Source organism: Cyphomyrmex costatus, unplaced genomic scaffold (genome assembly GCF_001594065.2).
Source record: "Cyphomyrmex costatus isolate MS0001 unplaced genomic scaffold, Ccosl1.0 scaffold142, whole genome shotgun sequence".
Taxonomy (NCBI): Eukaryota; Metazoa; Arthropoda; class Insecta; order Hymenoptera; family Formicidae; genus Cyphomyrmex; species Cyphomyrmex costatus.
The window spans coordinates 23,032-42,614 of record NW_017275413.1 but is presented as its reverse complement, the minus strand read 5'-3'; the positions used below and the strand labels follow the sequence as shown (position 1 = coordinate 42,614).

Genomic DNA, 19,583 nt, shown 5'->3' with positions numbered 1-19,583 from the left:
TCCTGAAAAACACACATTCATACAATCGGTTGAATTATGATGGACAAGCGGCGCCACTTTAATTACTCAAAACTGAAACAAGAGTTTCGTTATGCTCAAACAAATAAAGCAATTCATCAGTGGACAAGGTCAAGTTAATTAGTTTAATTTAGTTTTTTCTACGTATCGCAGTACACATTTTAAAAACAAATTTGCGATACGTTTCATAATCTGCAATTGGTAATAACTTTATACGTTTTGAGTTATCGATGAAGTTGTCAAACGTTTGGGAAATGTTCGAAGAATTATTAAAAAAGTGATTGAGCGCTTCAAAAGTACTTCGAGAGATGAAAACTGATTTTTACAGAAATTCGATTTAATACTGGCCAATTTAATACAAAAAGTTAGTTTTTGAGTAAGTAAAAGTATTGAACGACAGTGTTTCTAATTATACTTGAAATAAATAATTAATTACTATTTTTCAGTTTTAAACCGAATGAGACAATGCTACAGCAGTCTAAACTGGATCACGGGTACTTCTAAATAATTGTGTGCAAATTTATATAGTATAATGCTGTTTACATATCTTATATCGATCTTAATAATGTTCAATCTATTAAAAACTGTAAATAATTAATTTTACAAAATTTTTCTACAATCGTCGTTTTTTTTTCTGGTTAGATGAAAATATTCACGAACAAGAATGTTTGAAATTGAAAATTCTAAAGTTACCATTGCAATTGCCATATAGCTGCAGTGATGTTAATCACTGCGTGTCACGAGAGAAGCGAGCATGGAAGCCTCTATCCTCTTTTTGTCTTATTACAGAATTGATCTACGCGTTCCGTATTTATTTATAAATTTATATCCACAGAAAATATACATCCACTTATTTATTATCACGGATCTACATATTTATTATCAGAAATATGTCCAATAAATATTATATTTTTTAGGTAAAATACTTTGAAATAATTTTTAAATTATTGACAAACTTTTTTTTAAAAATTATCATAAGTCATACATCAATCAAACTTCGATGAGAATTTCGATATACATATTAATAAAGAAACTAATTAATGTTCATTGTTAGATTTAAAAATTTGTTTAAAAAAAAAACAGATCATTTTATTGTAAAAAAATTTACTAAGTATATGTTACAATAAATTTTCAAGTCGTATTCATAAGAAGAGAGAACGAAATACACGTATATATTTACTATACTTAAACAATCTTTTTATGATATATTACAAGTACGTTTGACATTGCAAATCGGAGGCATCCGTTTGCTCTTTCACCTCGGAAATTGTTCGGCAACTCGTATCTTTCTGTTACATGTCATCTCATTTACGTTCGGTATTAACATTTCTAGAGCTAATCGAGTTCGGATTTAAAGACCGAGTTCATAGAGCTAATGCAAGATCTCGCGCCTAAATTGTCTGCATTAAAAATAAATACTTTGTTAAAACATTGAGTTTATGTTTTGAAAACAATGAATCACTGCTGTGACAGATTTCCTAATCTGAATTGTTATCGACTTTAATGGATTATTTAGTTCACAGGGTAAAGCGATGCTTTTTTTTTCTTGTCAAATTTTTATTTTTATGTGAAAACGCATCGATTGAGTGCATTTTTATCAAAATTTGAGGCGGCCGGGATCTTCTTAACATTTACCATGACCTTAAATGGGTGCGTTCAGCGGACTCAACAGTTGAATGAGCGCTCACTGTTATTGGTGTATTCTTTTAGATCGTCCAATCAGAATTTTAGATCTAGAAAAATATACGAATAATAGCGAGCGTTCATTCAACTGTTGAGTCCGCTGAATGCTCCCAATGACACTATACAGCTCTGTATCGTTCAAAATTAATTTTCGGCACTCGGTTTACTCAAAGGTCACGTGATCAAACTCACCGTCTGCTAGCTCGCATCTCAGATTTACATTGCCGAACGCACCTATTTTATGATAACGCTTCTTTTCTATTACGTCATGTATTGAGAAAAAAATTCGTAAATTGCTTCCAGTGATTATGAAAATAATTAAAAATATGAACGCGTCTAAGATCGTCGCGAGAAGAAATGAATTGGAGAAAACTAAGTACGTAGCGCGCTGCGCACGCCCGGCCGGCTGAAGTAGTAACAGCCCGGTCAGACGGCTGTCAGTCAGTCAGCCGGAGGTCTGCGACGGTGGCGGACGTGTTACGGGTGTGTTTCCCTGCCGCGTTGGAGAACGCACGTGACTCGCGCTAAGGGCGGAAACACAATTTTACGTAAGCTGTGCTTGCGAACGACAATTATGGTAAGTATTCACTCGAGTATCTTCGATTGTACCCATAACGAGAGAATCTTTGAAGGATACAATTTTGTGACGCGTTTCTGAAGATGTTATCTCGAAAGAGGAAAGAAAATAAAGAATAAAAAATATATATGTAGAGATAAATGCGCACAGACATACTTAGCACGAGATGCAACTGCATTCTTTTAATGAATGACAGGACACGCTGCTGGGCATTTCGAGTCAACCTTTGTGTATTTTCTCGTGTAATTGCTTGTGTGTGGTGTACGTTTTATCCTTTGTTGAAACAAACGCTGGTTTAGTCGTCTACAGCTTTACCAAATAAAATTCGAGTAACGTACGTTTTATTGCAACGTGTATCGAAAGGTAGAGACACCAAAAACAAAGTCCGGCAATGCGTACGTATATTTGTGAAATGAAAACTCAACAAAATGTTCTAAAATAATAAGCTGAATGAAAATGTATGAAAGTGCACGTGTCAAGCGTTTAAATTGTAACAATTGTAACGCGTTTGATTACATTTTGTGACGGACGTTTAATGGTAAAGTGTAATTGCACGTCCCGATTGAAATATTCGTTGGCGCTTCTGCTCGATCGGCTCGTTGACTAGTCAAGCGTGCAGAGTGCTTCCCTTATGCACGACTAGGCACATTATTCGAACGTATTGCCAGACTGCTTCGTAGGAACAGATAAGAATAGCGGGAAGCGGAAAAGGGTGACTGAGAGGTGCGCAGGGGTTACATCCGCGGCGCAACATGGATAAGTCGGATAAAAAACGATCGAATCGCGGTGATTTCTGTGCCAATGACGGCTGTAGAAGTGCACTTTCACTTTTTACGAATGCCGCCGGGAATACGTGTTGTGCTGAACTTTTCTTGCAGGTCGATCGGTCAAAAATTTACAGTTCCCGCGAATCGCTGGAAGATATTGAGACATTATTCAATCGACATTCACACATTTTAGCGCCATTTTTCAGTGGTAATCTTTAATATAATATAATCGTTATTAACTGTAAAATTGAACTACTGAATGATACAGTATTACTAACGATACATACGTATATAAAGAAGTAGGCTATACTTTCAAGTAATATAACAAAATTTTTTTTTCGTGTAGAATATGTAATCCAATTTTGTGTGCGTATGTATCTCTTCATAACACCTAAATAAAATATATAACACAAAACTGCAAATTGAAATCACTTATCACTCTTTCTGTTATGACTGTACTGACCATTGGAACGTCCAACCAAACTGATATGTGTTGTACAGAATTTTTAAAAGCCTAGCTTTTAGCATGGCAGATTGAACTTCATTTTAACGATTCTGTTGAAGCTTAGCGCTTAATAATATCGCTCATTTGTATGTGAAATTTATATATCAATAATATTCTAGGATTAAAAACAAAGTAGATAAAATTATATAATTGATCGTAAATTGCTAAATTCTCTGAATTTAAATTGTGTCGAACTTCAAAAAGATTGAGAGTTTTAGTGAACTAGAGAGTTTAAAAAATTTAGAGAGAATGAAATAATGTCATATATTAATGGCAGACATCGCACATCGAATATTCAAAATTTTAACGTAAAGATATATTATATTTAATAATATAACTGATTAATACAACATATAAAAATATTCAACTTATAACGATTTATTGGCTGCGTTTCGAAGAGCACGCTATTAGCGCTGTTACATTATTATTCTATCCTTGTTGTACGTCTAATGGACGTTTTAAACTTAGAATATAAGACAATAGCGTTGATAGCGCGCTTCTCGAACGCAGCCGTTAAAGTATAATTTGACAAGCGTTAATGGAGCAACAGTTCAAATCGATACGGCGGTAATTAAGTAACTATTCAACCGTTTCGACCTAATAGCCGCTAATGAAATAAATTATTCAGCGAGCAGTGTGTGTTCTTTCTTTTTATGTACACTTCAGAATTTTTATTGTATTTTTATTTATTCAGTACTGGCAATGTGAGAGTTTACGTTGCGGCTCGGTCGTTCATCGATGCACGCTGAATATCTCGATGAGCCGAAATAGCACCAATGACGGCATTTATCTCGGTCGCGACTATTTCAAGCAGAAAATCAATGCTTCATCCGGAAACGCTTGCCGAACAGCTGGATACCCTAAATTTTTTATAGACCTTTACACGCTCGATGTTGGTGATGTAGATTGACAAAAAAAAAAAACGCTAGCTTTTATCATCGTTCAGTGAGAGTTTTTTTTACATTCTCCCGCGTTGTATGAGAAGCGAACAACACCTGGGTGAGACAGGCATTCATAAAAGTATGCTGTTTAATGTGCATTTATATTGACTTTTTGAAGCACGCAAAAATATCAAAATACCAAAAATAACTTGATCGAAAGAAATTCGTTAAAAAATCTATTTGAAGTTTAATGGAATCATTGATTACATAAATCCAATTATACGATAGTGAATAATCCACTTGATTGCTTTAGTCACTTCAGTCCGTTTCATGTGTCTTAAAATTAATAAATTTTTTTAGGATAAACTTTTTCGAGGTCTTTTTTAATAATGAGGTACTTGGCTAATTGTATTGATTTTATACTCGTTTTTTGAATAGTTAATTTTTGAATAATTATATTTAATCTATTCATTAGGACGATTAACGTTTTTAATTTTAAAAATGTAATCAAATATGAAATTAGAGTATATGAGAGTAATAACGCTATAATTATTGCGCGAGCACTAATGCTTTTACTTTATTATATCAATATTAAAAAATAACGAAAAAAATCGTATATTTCGACTCTTTTTCGAATCCTCTTTAGCGAGATGAAAACAGTAATGGATATGTAGAAGTTTTATCCTTTCAAATGAAGCCACTTCTGAATTGACAGATCCAAAGTGATAGAAAGCAATTTGACGTTGCATCTATTTCATTTTAGAAGAAAGTATTTTTCACAAAATATATAATATTCACGAGAAACGAACATATTTGTGATAACAAATTCTTCTTATCTCGATAGATCTAAATAAGATAACATATTAAATAAACGAGAGCGTCGTTAGTATTATTATTTATTATTTGTAATATTCAATACTTTTTTGGGTACTTGGTATGCATTTTTCTTTTTCAAACGAAATTTTTTAGAGATGAATTATATAATAGAACAGAAAATATCACAAAGCAAGGAAAAATTATCTTTTTGATGTAGTTTTATACAAAGAGTACTTCATACAACTATTATAGTTAATTCTTTTTTAAACTGAAAAATCTGAAAAAGGTTAATTCATGTCCAAAGCGTATGATTTCATGAAGTATGATATATAACGGTCGCATATTGGAAAAATATCCTGTCAAGCAGTAATGTCAGGAACGCAATTTCCTTCGGAAAGCATACAGTAAAGTAGAACGTGTTTTACAACGATATAAAATCTCCGGATCGCGATTTTCCGAGAAGATCCATTTAAGTAAATAAAAGAAAGGAGGAGACAAAGATAGAAAAGAAGCAAGAAATGCTCCGATGACGACACGATATAACATATGTCGTGATGGTTATTTTGACGAAAATTATTATAGATCGAGTGTCTACGTCGTTAAATATCAAGTCTTCTATTTGACGAAGATATGAATATACGCCTCTCTACCTACTCTAAGCACTTCATTCCGTAGCTTTGATCGTCGTAATATCGCCGATGAGGTCCTCGCTCCGTTCATCACGTCTCTCGTTTTTCTTTTAAAGTCCTAGATCCCGACATATTGACGTCGCTAGCTGGCAATCCGTTGCCAGAGTTACACTTTCCTTGATATGAGTCTCTGTAAGTCTCAGCATCCTTCGTTCCGTTATCCCTCGTATGACTTTGCTGTTTATTTATCCAGTGACATCATTTAATTTGATAACGACTTTTGGAATTGAGCTTCAATTCTGAGAAGTCGAATATTAATACATAAAGTCTTAATAGAATTACGCTTTTATATAAATGATAAAGTAAAATAAATATATCAGAAATAAGAAAAATGGTTCTAAATATAAAATCATACGTTTAACCGTTTAATTGCCGCATTAATTATTATCTAGAAACGTTTTTTATCGAGTTAGAAGTGCGTTGAAATTATGATGTTGCTCCACAAATCGATTATTCGGGTATTAACTGATATGAAATAACAACATCATCAATTAACAAAACGGGAGGTATTAATTTACTATTCACCTAAAATTTTATTTGTTTCGGTAGCGATTCTGTGATACACTATTCACTAATGAAGGGCTTAACAGCTTAACTATATATGGAATTAATTAATAATTGCGCACATTCGTCAATATAACGAACTTACCTAGTTTTTGTTAAATGTATAATAATTATTATTTCGCAATTACTTTTTCAATCGTTAATAATATAATTCTCTTAATACGTTTATAAATAAAAAACAAGATTTATATTGTATTAATAAATTTTATTAAATGTTTATTAAAATTTGTTGATAGATACGATTATTTAATAATTGCCAGAATATTGTTTTAAACAGTGAATATCTATTATTAATTATATCAGTAATTTCATTCATCCATTTAATCGAAGAATCCGATTATTTCATATTACTAGATAAATTTATAAATCTATAGATTTATGATTTTTGAGATCTGTACAGTCTTTTCTCTCAATATTATGTATGCAATCAGACATATAAAATCATTTCTCTATTATCTATCATATCTATATTCTCTCTACTATATATTTTCAGTAATTCCGTTTATTCTCAAGTTGTTATTTGAATCTCTCGTAAACAAATCAAATATGCATAATAACAATATAATTTTGGCAATGCAAATGCAACGACTGCAGGAAAACCATAACCGCGATCGGGTCTCTTGGTAGATATTGTTTGAGTTCCTGTTGGTGTTCCACGGCCGAGGGAACGAACATGGCAGAACGCCAGGCAGAGTGAAATGCCATGCCCTATATACACCGGCTTGGCACAATATATTTAGGTGCTTGGGATTTATGGTTAACCAGCTTATTAGAAACTAGTGATGTTCGTGGATCAACATGTCGCACAGCGTCCAAGTACCGTGTTTTCCGTTTCGCGTATCGATACGAACAGTGAAGTACATTACGAGGCGTAAGATTCAATGGATGTACTTATAGTATAAGATTATCAACCGTATTCTCTTTCAGAGGTCGTGAAGTTCTGATCATTAAAATTTCATATTTATATAAAATTATATTAGTAAAAATGTTAATAAAAAATTATGCTCTAGAATTTTTTAAATTAAATACCTACATTTAATGCATAACATATCTCATTATACATATATACCTCCTCTTTCCATCCATCGATCATCTCTTTCTATGTATACATGTATTATATACTTTTTTTATAATTCAGATATGCGGTAACTTTCAGCAAGCATCAATTTTTGTTCATTAGATCGCAATGATTATGAAACTTTATGAAATTTGCACGTTTCAATTATTTGGATTACAATGCAATGTAATTAGTCATTTACCGTTCTATATATTGAAAAATATTAGATAGTAAATATTCTTTAATCATTGATTAAAGTACATATTTATTTATAAAAAAAATTAACGGTTTGAACAAACCTATTGAATATTTATAAATTTAAATGTACCTATTTCTTTCTCTTTGCTTCCACTTTACGATAATTATTTTAACGATATTAATAAAAAAGATTAAATATTTCATATTATATATTCTATATTACTTATACATATATAATTATTTTTTAAACAAATAATAAATTTTAATTTATATCTTTCTTGCATTATTTATTAAAATTTATTAATAGTATTTATACATTATTAATTGATATATCTTTTATATCTTGATTTGATGTTCATATTATTATCATTTTAATCTGAATATTCTTATTATAATATCTTTAATGTAAGTTTTTAACATTTTTCACATAAACATTTTAATTGTATTCTATTTATAAATAACTCATAATTAGAAATGAAAAAGAATTGACGCTTAAATTGTTCGTCTGCTTCAGCGATATTTTATATCCATTTACTACCACACATTAGATGTTTCGAATGTGTGCCCGTTCAATGAACCGGGAAAAGCGCAAACGGCTCTACCCGTTTCGGCGCCAAGATTTTGCCAAGATTGCCGAGTGACTCAGTGTCGATGCATTTTCAGCAGAGCTTTGTTACCGAACACATGGTCACTGCGATGTGAGGGCAATTGTCTCACGTGTTGGCATCGCTCTAGCCCGCGGTACTCACGTGCATGTTCGCAAATTCTTGCAGTCACGATCGCTTGCTGTTGCAGTTAGAATGAATCTCGGAATGAATCGATTTAGTTCGTAAATTTAAGCTCACGCGCGCGGAATGATCAATTCCTATATAGCTTTCAAATTTTCAGTTCCTCGATTAACCGCTTCTGAATAATTTTCTTCTTTAAACGCACAAGAAATTGAATAAACTAACTTTTTGATGTCAAAAGAATGATGTTTAATTTAAAGATTAAATTGTCTTGAATGAAGCATTTTTTATTTTTTACAGAATCAAATGGAGAACTGATATAATCAGTCTTCAATATCTAGATGTTCTTTATTTTTTTATCGTTATAACTTTCCAAAAAATCTATATTACATGCTTCCCAAAAGTCATATTCAAAACAAGATAATTTTGTACGTAAAATCAAATTAAAAATTCAGACGATCAGTCTTCCATGTTGGAGCTTATGTCTTATAAATTTTCAAAATCTATAACAATAAAAGGGCAAACAACTCCAAGATCGAAGACTAATTGTCTAATTTTTCAATTTGAATCTGTGAATAAAATTATTTCTTTGGCTATGACTTTTTTCAAAGACATGTAATAAAAATAAATAAATAATTTTTGATATTTATAAATAAAACACTAGATTGGTTTAATGATTAATTTTAGTATTTTATTCTAACTAGTAATTATCTTTGACCTGTATTTCAATATTTTAAAATCAAAATATTTCTAAAAAAGAGAGGAAGTCACTGCGTCTCTATCATGTTGTGTCAATCATCTCGACAGTAGCGTAAGCTCAACTCGCAATTAAATCGCAAAACGTTAAATTCGTACGCTGTGCGTCGGAACGCCCGAATATTTTTTTCTTTATTTAAATTTTAATCGAAACGCATAATAGGGGAATAAACTAAGAACGTGAAGATATGCAACGTGTACCTTCAAACGTGAGAGGGATCAAGAATCACCAGTTGTTCTCCTGAAACCAATTTGCATTTTAATTTTATCTATTCCCAGTCGTTTCATGTTTTGGATCTTTGATGTAAATTGTAACGTAAATTCCGCGTGTATTCAACATACAACTAACATTATTATAACGCGAGCACAAAGGAGAACAGCAGCAATTCATCAAATTCATCGATATTCGATATTATTTGAACGAAAACACGAGCACTTTTCAGAAATACAAGGAAATATATATATATAGAATGTTTTAAATGTTCTTTTTCAATCGTGCAAATTGTATGGGTTCGTGTCAGTATCGACCGTGATTGTGGAAATGTTTGATTTTAATCCGTATTATCACATGAAGCAACACTCGAAATCGTTGTCGAATGAAAATGAGGTATTGTTATGTTATTTTCCCTATTTTCAGGCGATGTATAATACCAGAATTGTGTACCACGGCATTTTATTGCTGCTCGCAGCAGTAACCAGTACGGATTCGACAAAATGCTCCCGGATCATAGAAGGCACCACCGCACCTCGCTCCATTGCCCTGGGCAAATATCATTTCTTCCTGACGCTTTTCAACAGGACTGACATTGTGTACGCCTACATGCCAAATACTCGATATAACGGTAAGTATATACACGGTTCCAAACGAGGGAATAATTTCGATATAATTTTGTATTTTATTGTTTATGTTATATAAATAAAGAAACGGATTTTATCGATGCAATTTTACTATTATAATATGAGTACTTATACTTAGGATCAAGAACGCTGCTCAGCAATACTTACAAAACGCTAAAACAAAGCTCTCATTTTTTAGCGTCTTTCATAGCAATTTAGATTCTAATTCACAAACGCAAATTTTATTAAAAATTTTTAATAAATGTTGTTGTTAAGTATCAATATTGTTATTAAGAGCACATTCCGATAAACGAGTATTGAAAATTTATAGTTCATGTTACCTATACAAATACTATAGACTTTTATTGCAGCTTAAAATATAAAATATGGAATATTTTTCAATATTTAAATTTCTATTTAAATAAAATATTTCTATTTACACACTTAAAGTTAGTACTATCTATTAAATAGATATAAAAATAATAAAGAATTAGCTAAGAATTAGATAAGAGTAACGACTAAATTCGTTATCGTTATTATTACAAATAGAAAAAAATTATTATAAAACAGATAACGGTGTTACAAATAACAGTTTACTTGCTAATCCTGCATATAAATATATGTATGCACGTAAAGAAAGAGAAAGAGAAGATTGCGCGTGGTGTTGCGTATAGAATTATATTGTACCTACGGTTTATTATACAATTTATTATACTGTACCATTCAGATGTATGAATTCAGGAAATGGTATCCGACTGAGTTAGTCAAAGTTGTTCAAGTCACAAGCGCGACTGCTTTAGATAGTCGTGTAACATTTGAATGCTTTTAAACTTTAACTAAGTTTTGCAACGTAAGAAAAAGAGTAAAGTGCAGATCTCTCATTGACATTTATAAATTGTGCTCGGATATCTTCTAGGAATTACGTTTGCATAAAGATGAACATCGTACTGTCACGCATATATTTATATATATAATAAATTTAAAGAATTATAAAAATATTCCAAAAAATTGACACAATTAATAATTACATCGAATAAAAATCACGTTAAATAGTTTATTTAAATGTAATCGAAATTTGGCTAAAATTTAGTTAAAGTATGCGAAAATTATATTGTACGATTCATTAAGCAAAATATTTTTGTTTGTTTTGCAATATTTGGATTTTTAAGTATCAGATACTTAATCCGACGAAATGTTCTGTCGGAAGTCACCGGTGATGTTCGCTGCAATATTCAATGCTAACGGAATTTTTGAGCTCTATAAGCCATCTCGCCATCTGTATGGATACATGTTTGCCGATACGAAATTCCAAGATTTTTAAAATGTCAGATATTGCTTTGCTTTGTCAACATTCTTTGGCTTGGATATCGGTAAAATACTAAAAGGCATTACGTGGTAACGTAAGGAAATGTTAAATAAATCAGAAAACTTGCAACCAATTGTAAAGAGAATGAGGAAGTACACTACGTGCAATTATGTAAACTGTGTCTATTGAGATTCTTGGATAATAACAAAATAGAAAGTATTAAACTGAGTAAAATCAATTTATGAATCTTAATGCGAGAAACAAAAATCATCAAATGAGTTCGTTAACTACAAATATGTTACAGATATTTCAAAGAAAAGAGATCAGGAAAAATTAAGATTTTTTTCTTTTGATAAAATGATAAACTTCGGTTTGAAAGAAAAACATTACGCAATTCTGCCGTTAACATCGTCATTCACATTGACATCAAGGAATTGAAATGCACGGTGAGGTCATCGGCGTAATCATTATCAGCATTTTGATGGTGCTGAAATTCAACGCGCGCGCGCGCGCGCGTTGATTTCCCGGTGGCTTTACGTCTTTAGCGGTAATTGCGGCAATTATCGAAGAAGAAACCACAGATCTTTCGGACACAGCGGCTTTCTGCGTTGCAAACGGTGCTCTTCCGGACAGCGGAAACCGTGCTTTGGATCGAGAAACGGAAAGCAGCGCTGAAAGAAAAGGTCATTTTGCATTGAAAGTCAGGATAAATGCACGCGCGACCCGAGATGAACTTTGACCGATTAGCTTTATGACGATTTCTCCAGTTTGATAATAATCGCTCCTTATCCGAAAGCTGTGTGGATTTCTAAGATGATCCGTCATTTTATAACTCTTAAATCTTTCTTTAACGACATAATTTTAGTAAACCTTTTTTTAATTTTAACACCTGTAAAAGATAAATATTTATTAACGATTAAATCTACGATTAAATCCTTGTCAAAGCTCAATTTATATTTTGCGCAGATTTCAATTATACGTTATCTAATTCTGTCTTATATCATATAAATTAAGTATATTTAAGTTCATCAATTCCTGAAATCTTTTAATTTTTAATATCTTGCTGTAATTACATGAAAATGGATCTATTGATATATTTTAACATTAAATATTAATAAAAGGGTAAAACCAAGGGCAATTCAAGAGTTATCGACAATTCTACATAAAAACTCTCGAATTGCTCTTGGTTTTACCCTTTTATTGTTTTGACATCGAGAGCTGTGACTGTTAATATTTATTAAATATTAAATATATTTTAAAAAATTAATTAAAAAAAATAATTATAAAAATGTAAATGATTGAGCTAATTATGAGAGTTAACCGCAGAAAAAATTGTAATCATATAAAATTATATTCGATTATTTAGTTATTATAAAAAGTATGAATGTTTCGGCTTCGCTTTGAGTCATTTTCAATATTAAAAATACAAATAAAAATTAGTAACATCAGGTTAAAATTAATTTAAAATCACTACTGTTTATAACAATTAGTACTTACAATTAGTATTATCTAAAACGTGATGACGTCATACAAATTTTTATATCATTTATGAACTTTAACTAATTTATAACTCTAATTCTACACAAAACTGCTTTTTCACTTAGTTGCTTGAGATACATTTTTCAAGCTCGATTGCAGCTATCGTTACAGCTTTTTTCGCATTTTTTATATCAAGTATCGTTAACTCGCGTGACATGATATCGTTAGCTGGATCGATGACCGTAGTTCCGGGCCTCTCCTGCCTCAATATGCTGGGGTAGATACTTCCGCTATAGCCCTCTCATACTTTAACGAGAAATCCTTTTCACTAAAACCGCCCAATCAGAGTTTTACAAAAACATAGCAGATTTGTGTCACGTCAATATGATTCGTAAGAAGCGTTTCTCCCACGAGGCATAATTTAGCACATAACAAACTGATGAGCCGTTCATTTTTCTTAGATAATCAAATTCTACTTTCTTGTTACTCTTGTTACGTCACATTCATATTATTCTAAATAATAAATTTTTTTGTAAATGATTAAGAAATTAAAATTTTGTGTTTATCTATCTATTTATGCTAAATTATAAATTTACAGCGTAATATAAAATATGAGACTAGCCAAGTTTAGCTGTTATAATAGTTTTATAATTTTTTCATTGCGCAAGCATTTTTGTACCATTTTATGTGCAATGCATACTAGGTTAAACCGGGTTCTGCGCGTTGATAGAAATTCCGCTGCCTCCTAGGAAAATACATCTCTATTTGTCCGGTCGGTGATCCGACTCAATAAAGTTTGCTTTTGCTCATGTTCTCTCTCTCTCTCTCTCTCTCATCTTCGTCTTTCCTCTCGCGAAACTTAGCTCCACTACCTGCGGGCGTTCATACACTATAACGCATGCAAATCTCTTGTGCCCGATGAATTAATGCATTACGTAACGCTGGCGGGACGCCAGGTGCGAGACAGCGCGAGTCGCGTCGCACTCATAGGTTTAATGCGAGCAGATTCAACGGCCCTGACTCGATAAAATTCTATTAAATCGTGCTGGCCGGAAAGGAGACGCGCCGGTCGACCGTACTCGCTCCAGGGGTTAAATCCCGAAGAAGAGGATGCCAGCCGAGAAAGTTCGGGAAAATTATTGCACCGTTACCGCAATGGAGAGTCGCGAAACAATACAGTGAGGGGTTGTAAAGGGCTGGCACAATCAACGTTATATACGGTAACGTAGGTGTTAATCACGAGCAGATCTTCCTTCTTTATCTACAGAACAATCGAAGCTATGTTCTTTCGCATTATTGATCCTTGGCTAATTTCACTTCGACGAAAATGTCGATGCACAATTAAATTTTGTGTAATTAACCAATAAAAACGGTGGACTTGTACGCTTATCGAAATAACTGTAATAAGAGAACACAACCAATTGTCCAATTTTAATAAACTTTGGATAAGTTAAAATATATACAAAAATAAAAGATACGTATTATTTTGTAAGTGTTTTGTCGCACTTTAAGCAAGTAAAGTTCTCTCTTAAAAAAATTGTATTTTTTTCTTTCTGAATTTAAAACATTAAAGACATGTATTAAAAAAATAGTTTAAGATGTTAAATATTTTATCGCATAGCTTATTAAAATTGTATTCTATGTTGAGTAAACTTGGTTATACTCCCTTATAAGATATAATTGTAATGAAATCAGTTAACTAATTAAAGTGCTTATAGTTAATTATAATCTAGAAAATATGTGCACACGCGCATGCGCACGCGTGGTATGTGTGTGTGTGTATTAACGAATTACTAAGCGCAAAAGTTAACAGGAGCTGTCGGTGCAAGTGATGCCAAGAATTGCTTGCAGCGTTAATTAATTTTAAATATGAAGTTATAAATTTTCATTTATATTTTCATATTAAAAGCCGTGAAACTACGCTATCCTGGAAAACAACGGTGACTTGCTAATTAAGAGTAGTTAATTACATGATCAATAGCTAATGTTATACGGTCTATCGCGTTATTAATGTCTGTTAACGTTCCGCCCGATTAACTGAATTTAAGAGCGTACGATAGATTCTAAATCATGCGATACAACCTAAATTATCCGCATCATAACGCTTCATTATTTGCAATCGCTCCAGCTTTTCTTTCTGAGGCAAACCGACGAACCTCATAAATGGTGGTAGATAATGCCGTGTGCAATCAGACATATCCCTGAAAGTGCGAAAGTGGCTTATCTTTTCTGTCTACTTCAGCTAGACGAACGGAATTTGGAGATAAAAATAACGTCGCGGAAGCAAAAAAAGAAGATCACTTTTTCTTCACTTCATCGCGCGGTCTTGAATTTGTACATCAGGAGAATATAACTTTTTTTAAAGATCGATTTACAACGATTTACAACCATCGATTATTTATTTTTCTAAATAAGTAACACATAATAGTGACAATTTACTTTTCAAAGTGACTTTCCTAACTATAGCGAAACTTCAGCGTTTAGTTATATCATTACGATCATAAAAATTGCAACATTGTTATCAAATGTTATTATAAAAGATAACTGTAAAAGTAGCGGAAAAGTAATTTTCATTCCCTAAATATGCAATAGAAATAAAACGGATCGCAAAAAGGTGAAAATTATATCTTTCTTACGCTCGTTTCTCAAATTGTGATTACTTGCGTACTGGAGCTGCTCGTTTCGCTAAACCCAATCACCACAGGAAGTTAATACTGCGGTCATCGTTTCGTGATTATTCGAGGAATCTCAGCCACGCGCCGAGAGAAAAAGAGAGGGAGAGAAAAATGGTGATATTTCAGGTATGCGATACCGTAAAGCGCAAGTATATCCGTTTATTACTGTACGAGATTGATTAATAATTCATCCCGTCGCTCTCTGTTGTGCTATCGTTGAGGAAATGTTACGTAGACAGACACTATTGTTCAGCTTTACATGTAATCCGCTTTGTTGTGAATGAAAACTCGTGCTTTCGACGAACGAATTCAGCGTTGAACCTCGACAGACCAAGTAGTATCCATGGGATACGTGGGATGGAAAACGTTGGTGAGAACCAATTTTCGTTCGATTTCAGGTCGGATTTGATCAGCCGATAAAAGTTTCCAGCGACTCGAAAATTGCCGGATGCCATCAGTTGCGGGATTCTCTAAACGTTTTATCGATGATTGTCGCTATCGTTAACTAGCGACAGCCAATGGCAGGACAATCCTAAAAGAAAGCGCGGCTCTCATTGGCTGTCGCTAGTTAACGATAACAACAATTATCGAAAAAACGTTTAGAGAATCCTGCAACAGGATTGATATCGATCTATCTCTGACAGCGGAAGTGAAGGAAACTGAATCTTGAAATATTTTGGCATCACTATTAAAAAAACAAGCTTCGCTTGCGTGTTGTAGAATGTGAAGCAAGTTCGAATTTTGAAGCACGATTATTTTAAAATAATGCAAGTAAAAAAAAGATGAAAAGAATCGGCGTGATTGTTAAAGTATAAGCTGATTTTTGTCTTGACGAAACTAATCAGCAATATTCTTCTCATGTTTTTGTTGAATATCCAAGGGAAGCTCGTGGCGTGTAGGAAACGCGATACCATGATGACGAAGGTTTCAGTTAACTGTGTTTTTGCTAATTCTTTTAATTCAAGGTTATGGGAATAATCATACGGGAAGTGAACGCAGACATTGTCACATTCGTGACTCATTGTCATCTCATTCTCTAATGCGATAAATTTGTGCCCGAATATACATTTATCTCATTTTAAATGCAAAAGTTTTTGAAGACTTTAATCAACGTGAATAGACTTATAATGGAGTTAAACAATTTAACTCAAAAAAGTATATTAAAAAATTTTAAGTTAAATTATTATTATATTAAATACATACGTTAATATGGATATTAAAACTAACAGAAATGGATTATTTATACATTTTGACACCCATGAAAAATTAAAAATAGCTGAATATTATTAAACTCAAGGATTGATTGAGTTACCATTGCTCCTTTCATCTTGATAAATATCTAACAATGTATGGTAATTATATTTATTATCGAAAACCATTACGATAAAATTATTTTATCTAACATACCTCAGATATTTACAATACGAAACTTGATTAATGAAATGTGGCATATCTGAGCGATTAGCACTCATTACTGGAAATCAATATAACGATAAAATGATTTTATCATATTGATTTTCGGTAATGCGTACAAAATTACTCAGATATGTTATGTTTCGTTAATGAAGTTTCGTGTTGTAAATATCCATGGTATTGTATTATAGATATAAGCATAATATAGGTATATTTTGCATAATATCGCAAGCATCTACATATAATTAAAAACACATTTTTCCTTTTACTATTTTACTAAATCAAAATTTACATAGACGTTTCTGTTAAAGACTTTTTGTTAAAAAAGGAATTGATTAAAGAGATTATACATTTGTACGCAATGTAATAATTAAAAAATTCTCTGTGTTACTTTGTTAATAATTATGATTTTTTATAGTTAATTTTTTTTACTAAAACATGTAATTAATAACTTCTCACAAATATATATGTATAATTTATTATATTGATTTTAAATCACGCGAGAGACCTTTTAAATCTGGAATACATGGACTTTCTAATGAGTCTCGTTCGAGTAACAAAAGTACGATTTCGATTATTTAAAATTGAAAACTATCAAAAGTTTAGTTATAAAGTTTTTCTAAAAGTTCCGCGGAAGAAGAAAAAACTTAAATCGAAGGAGTGGGAAGAATATCAGAGAAAAATGAATACTGCAAGGTCTTAAAAATCCCTCCCGTGTATTCAAGGATTAAGAGGCAATGTGTAAGTGTTGTGCATATATCAAGAAACGTAGCCCAAGAAGACCCATAATTCCAGAAGCCGTATTATTTCAAACAGCTGAGTACGTAATTACAATACACAATGTCGAGAGTGACCTATGAGTGGACAACCTTGCAACCAAATTGTTTTATAAGAATTTTAAGTACTCTTTTGATCTAATTATTTACAATTTTTTTATATTGACATAAGTTAATATCGTCGAAAAAATTGATTTGATACCATTTTTATATTTTGGATATATTGATTGTATAATCAGGACATCGTTTCCTTATGGTATTTAAAAGAAGTGACATGACTAAAGAAATATTATTTTTTAATTATTGCTATGAATAAAAGCTAAATAAACATTACCTACATACTATAAATTATCAAAACTGAATTATCTTCTTAAAAAATCGTCATACTTCAAAAAGACTGATTTAAAAAAAAGTCATCAAAATCATCACAACACAAAACAGGTGGTTTTTCGATAGTTACAAAACAAAAATGACATTTGATCATGTTAGAATATATTTTTCATGTTGATATTATTAATAGCCAATAATTTTTTGAAAAATCATTTTCAAAATCTAATTTTCTAGAATCTAATTTTTTTTAGTAATGTCACGTTTGAAGTAAGCAATGGAATTAGACAATTATTTAACTTAAGAAAATGTAGATATTACATATATTATTATTCAAATTTATTATTTATTTTACAAAATTTAATTTATTATTTACTAAGTATATATATATATATATATACACTTAGTAAATAATAATAGACATCGTTTATTGTGAATCTAATTACAGAAAAGTGTCGATATACATTTTAACACATATGAAAGTTAAAAATAATGAAATGTTATTTAATTTGAGAGATTGAATTATGATTGCTTTTTTGATATTTTAACAGTAAGTGAATACGTATGTGATATAAGGTAAAGAATTTAATTAGATTAAATAAAATGAAAAAATCGATAATAAGAAAATGTTTTTTAAAAGGTCATTTTATTAAAATTCATAAAAAATTAGGGCGAGAATTTAATGAAACTTAACCTAAATCGTTTAAATAAGGTCGCGTAAAATTGGTAAAATGTAGCACGCTTACACGTGTTAAAGAATATTTCGTAATAGAGAATGAAATACAGTTGAATCCCCTTGAACGCAGTAGCGGATTCACGGTGTATCGTGTTTAATCCATGCTATAAATAGCGGGTCGGTACCCGAGCTGGATACATGTTTCTATTCCGAGAACGCGAATATTCCTTCGACACATAGAAAATCTATAAGTCGATATATATATTCATGCAAGTGCAATATTTTTCGTGCAATAAGAAATATTAGACATTAATAACTACGGTTCTTATTGGAGCTTTTTTAAGGAAAAAGAAATAGAGAGAAAGAGAAGAATTGCAGAGGAGGAGTCAGCAGACGGAAGATAAATTGATTATAATTTTACAAAACATTAAATTTAGTACATCTATTTTTTCAAAATATGCACTATTCTCTGTATTTTTCAGAATTAAATTAATATTTCGATGCATCGAAAAACTGGGTGCGACGTTTTCTCTGTCGAACTTGACTGTTTTTCATACCCCGTACTAAAAGTTTTTCCTCAATCGCTTTTCCTTCCGGAAGAGGAGATGCAGAATTTTGTTTTCGCTCGCAATCAATTACGAAGTATAGGCGAACAAAACCAAAGTTCTGAGCGTTTCCTTATATTCGATCGGAATTAGGATATTCTTATAGATACGATTGATTACGCTGAAAATTATGTCCATAGCAATTCGTAGCAGTAATTCACTTATTTGCTATTTAATTACGATAATGTATAGAGAATATTATTTAAAAAATCAAGACGTTATTATGATATATATATATATATATACTATA

General features: G+C 31.6%; 1 protein-coding gene across 1 annotated transcript in view; it reads left to right on the top strand.

Moving 5' to 3' along the window:
• Positions 1–2,174: 2,174 nt before the first annotated feature.
• Positions 2,175–19,583, top strand: part of LOC108783126 (spondin-1) — a 32,582-nt gene continuing 15,173 nt past the window's right edge. Inside the window, 2 exon segments of the mRNA XM_018551614.1 lie at positions 2,175–2,278; positions 9,877–10,081. Of these exon segments, the coding sequence (XP_018407116.1) occupies positions 2,276–2,278; positions 9,877–10,081 (208 nt within the window). The 5' untranslated portion in view covers positions 2,175–2,275.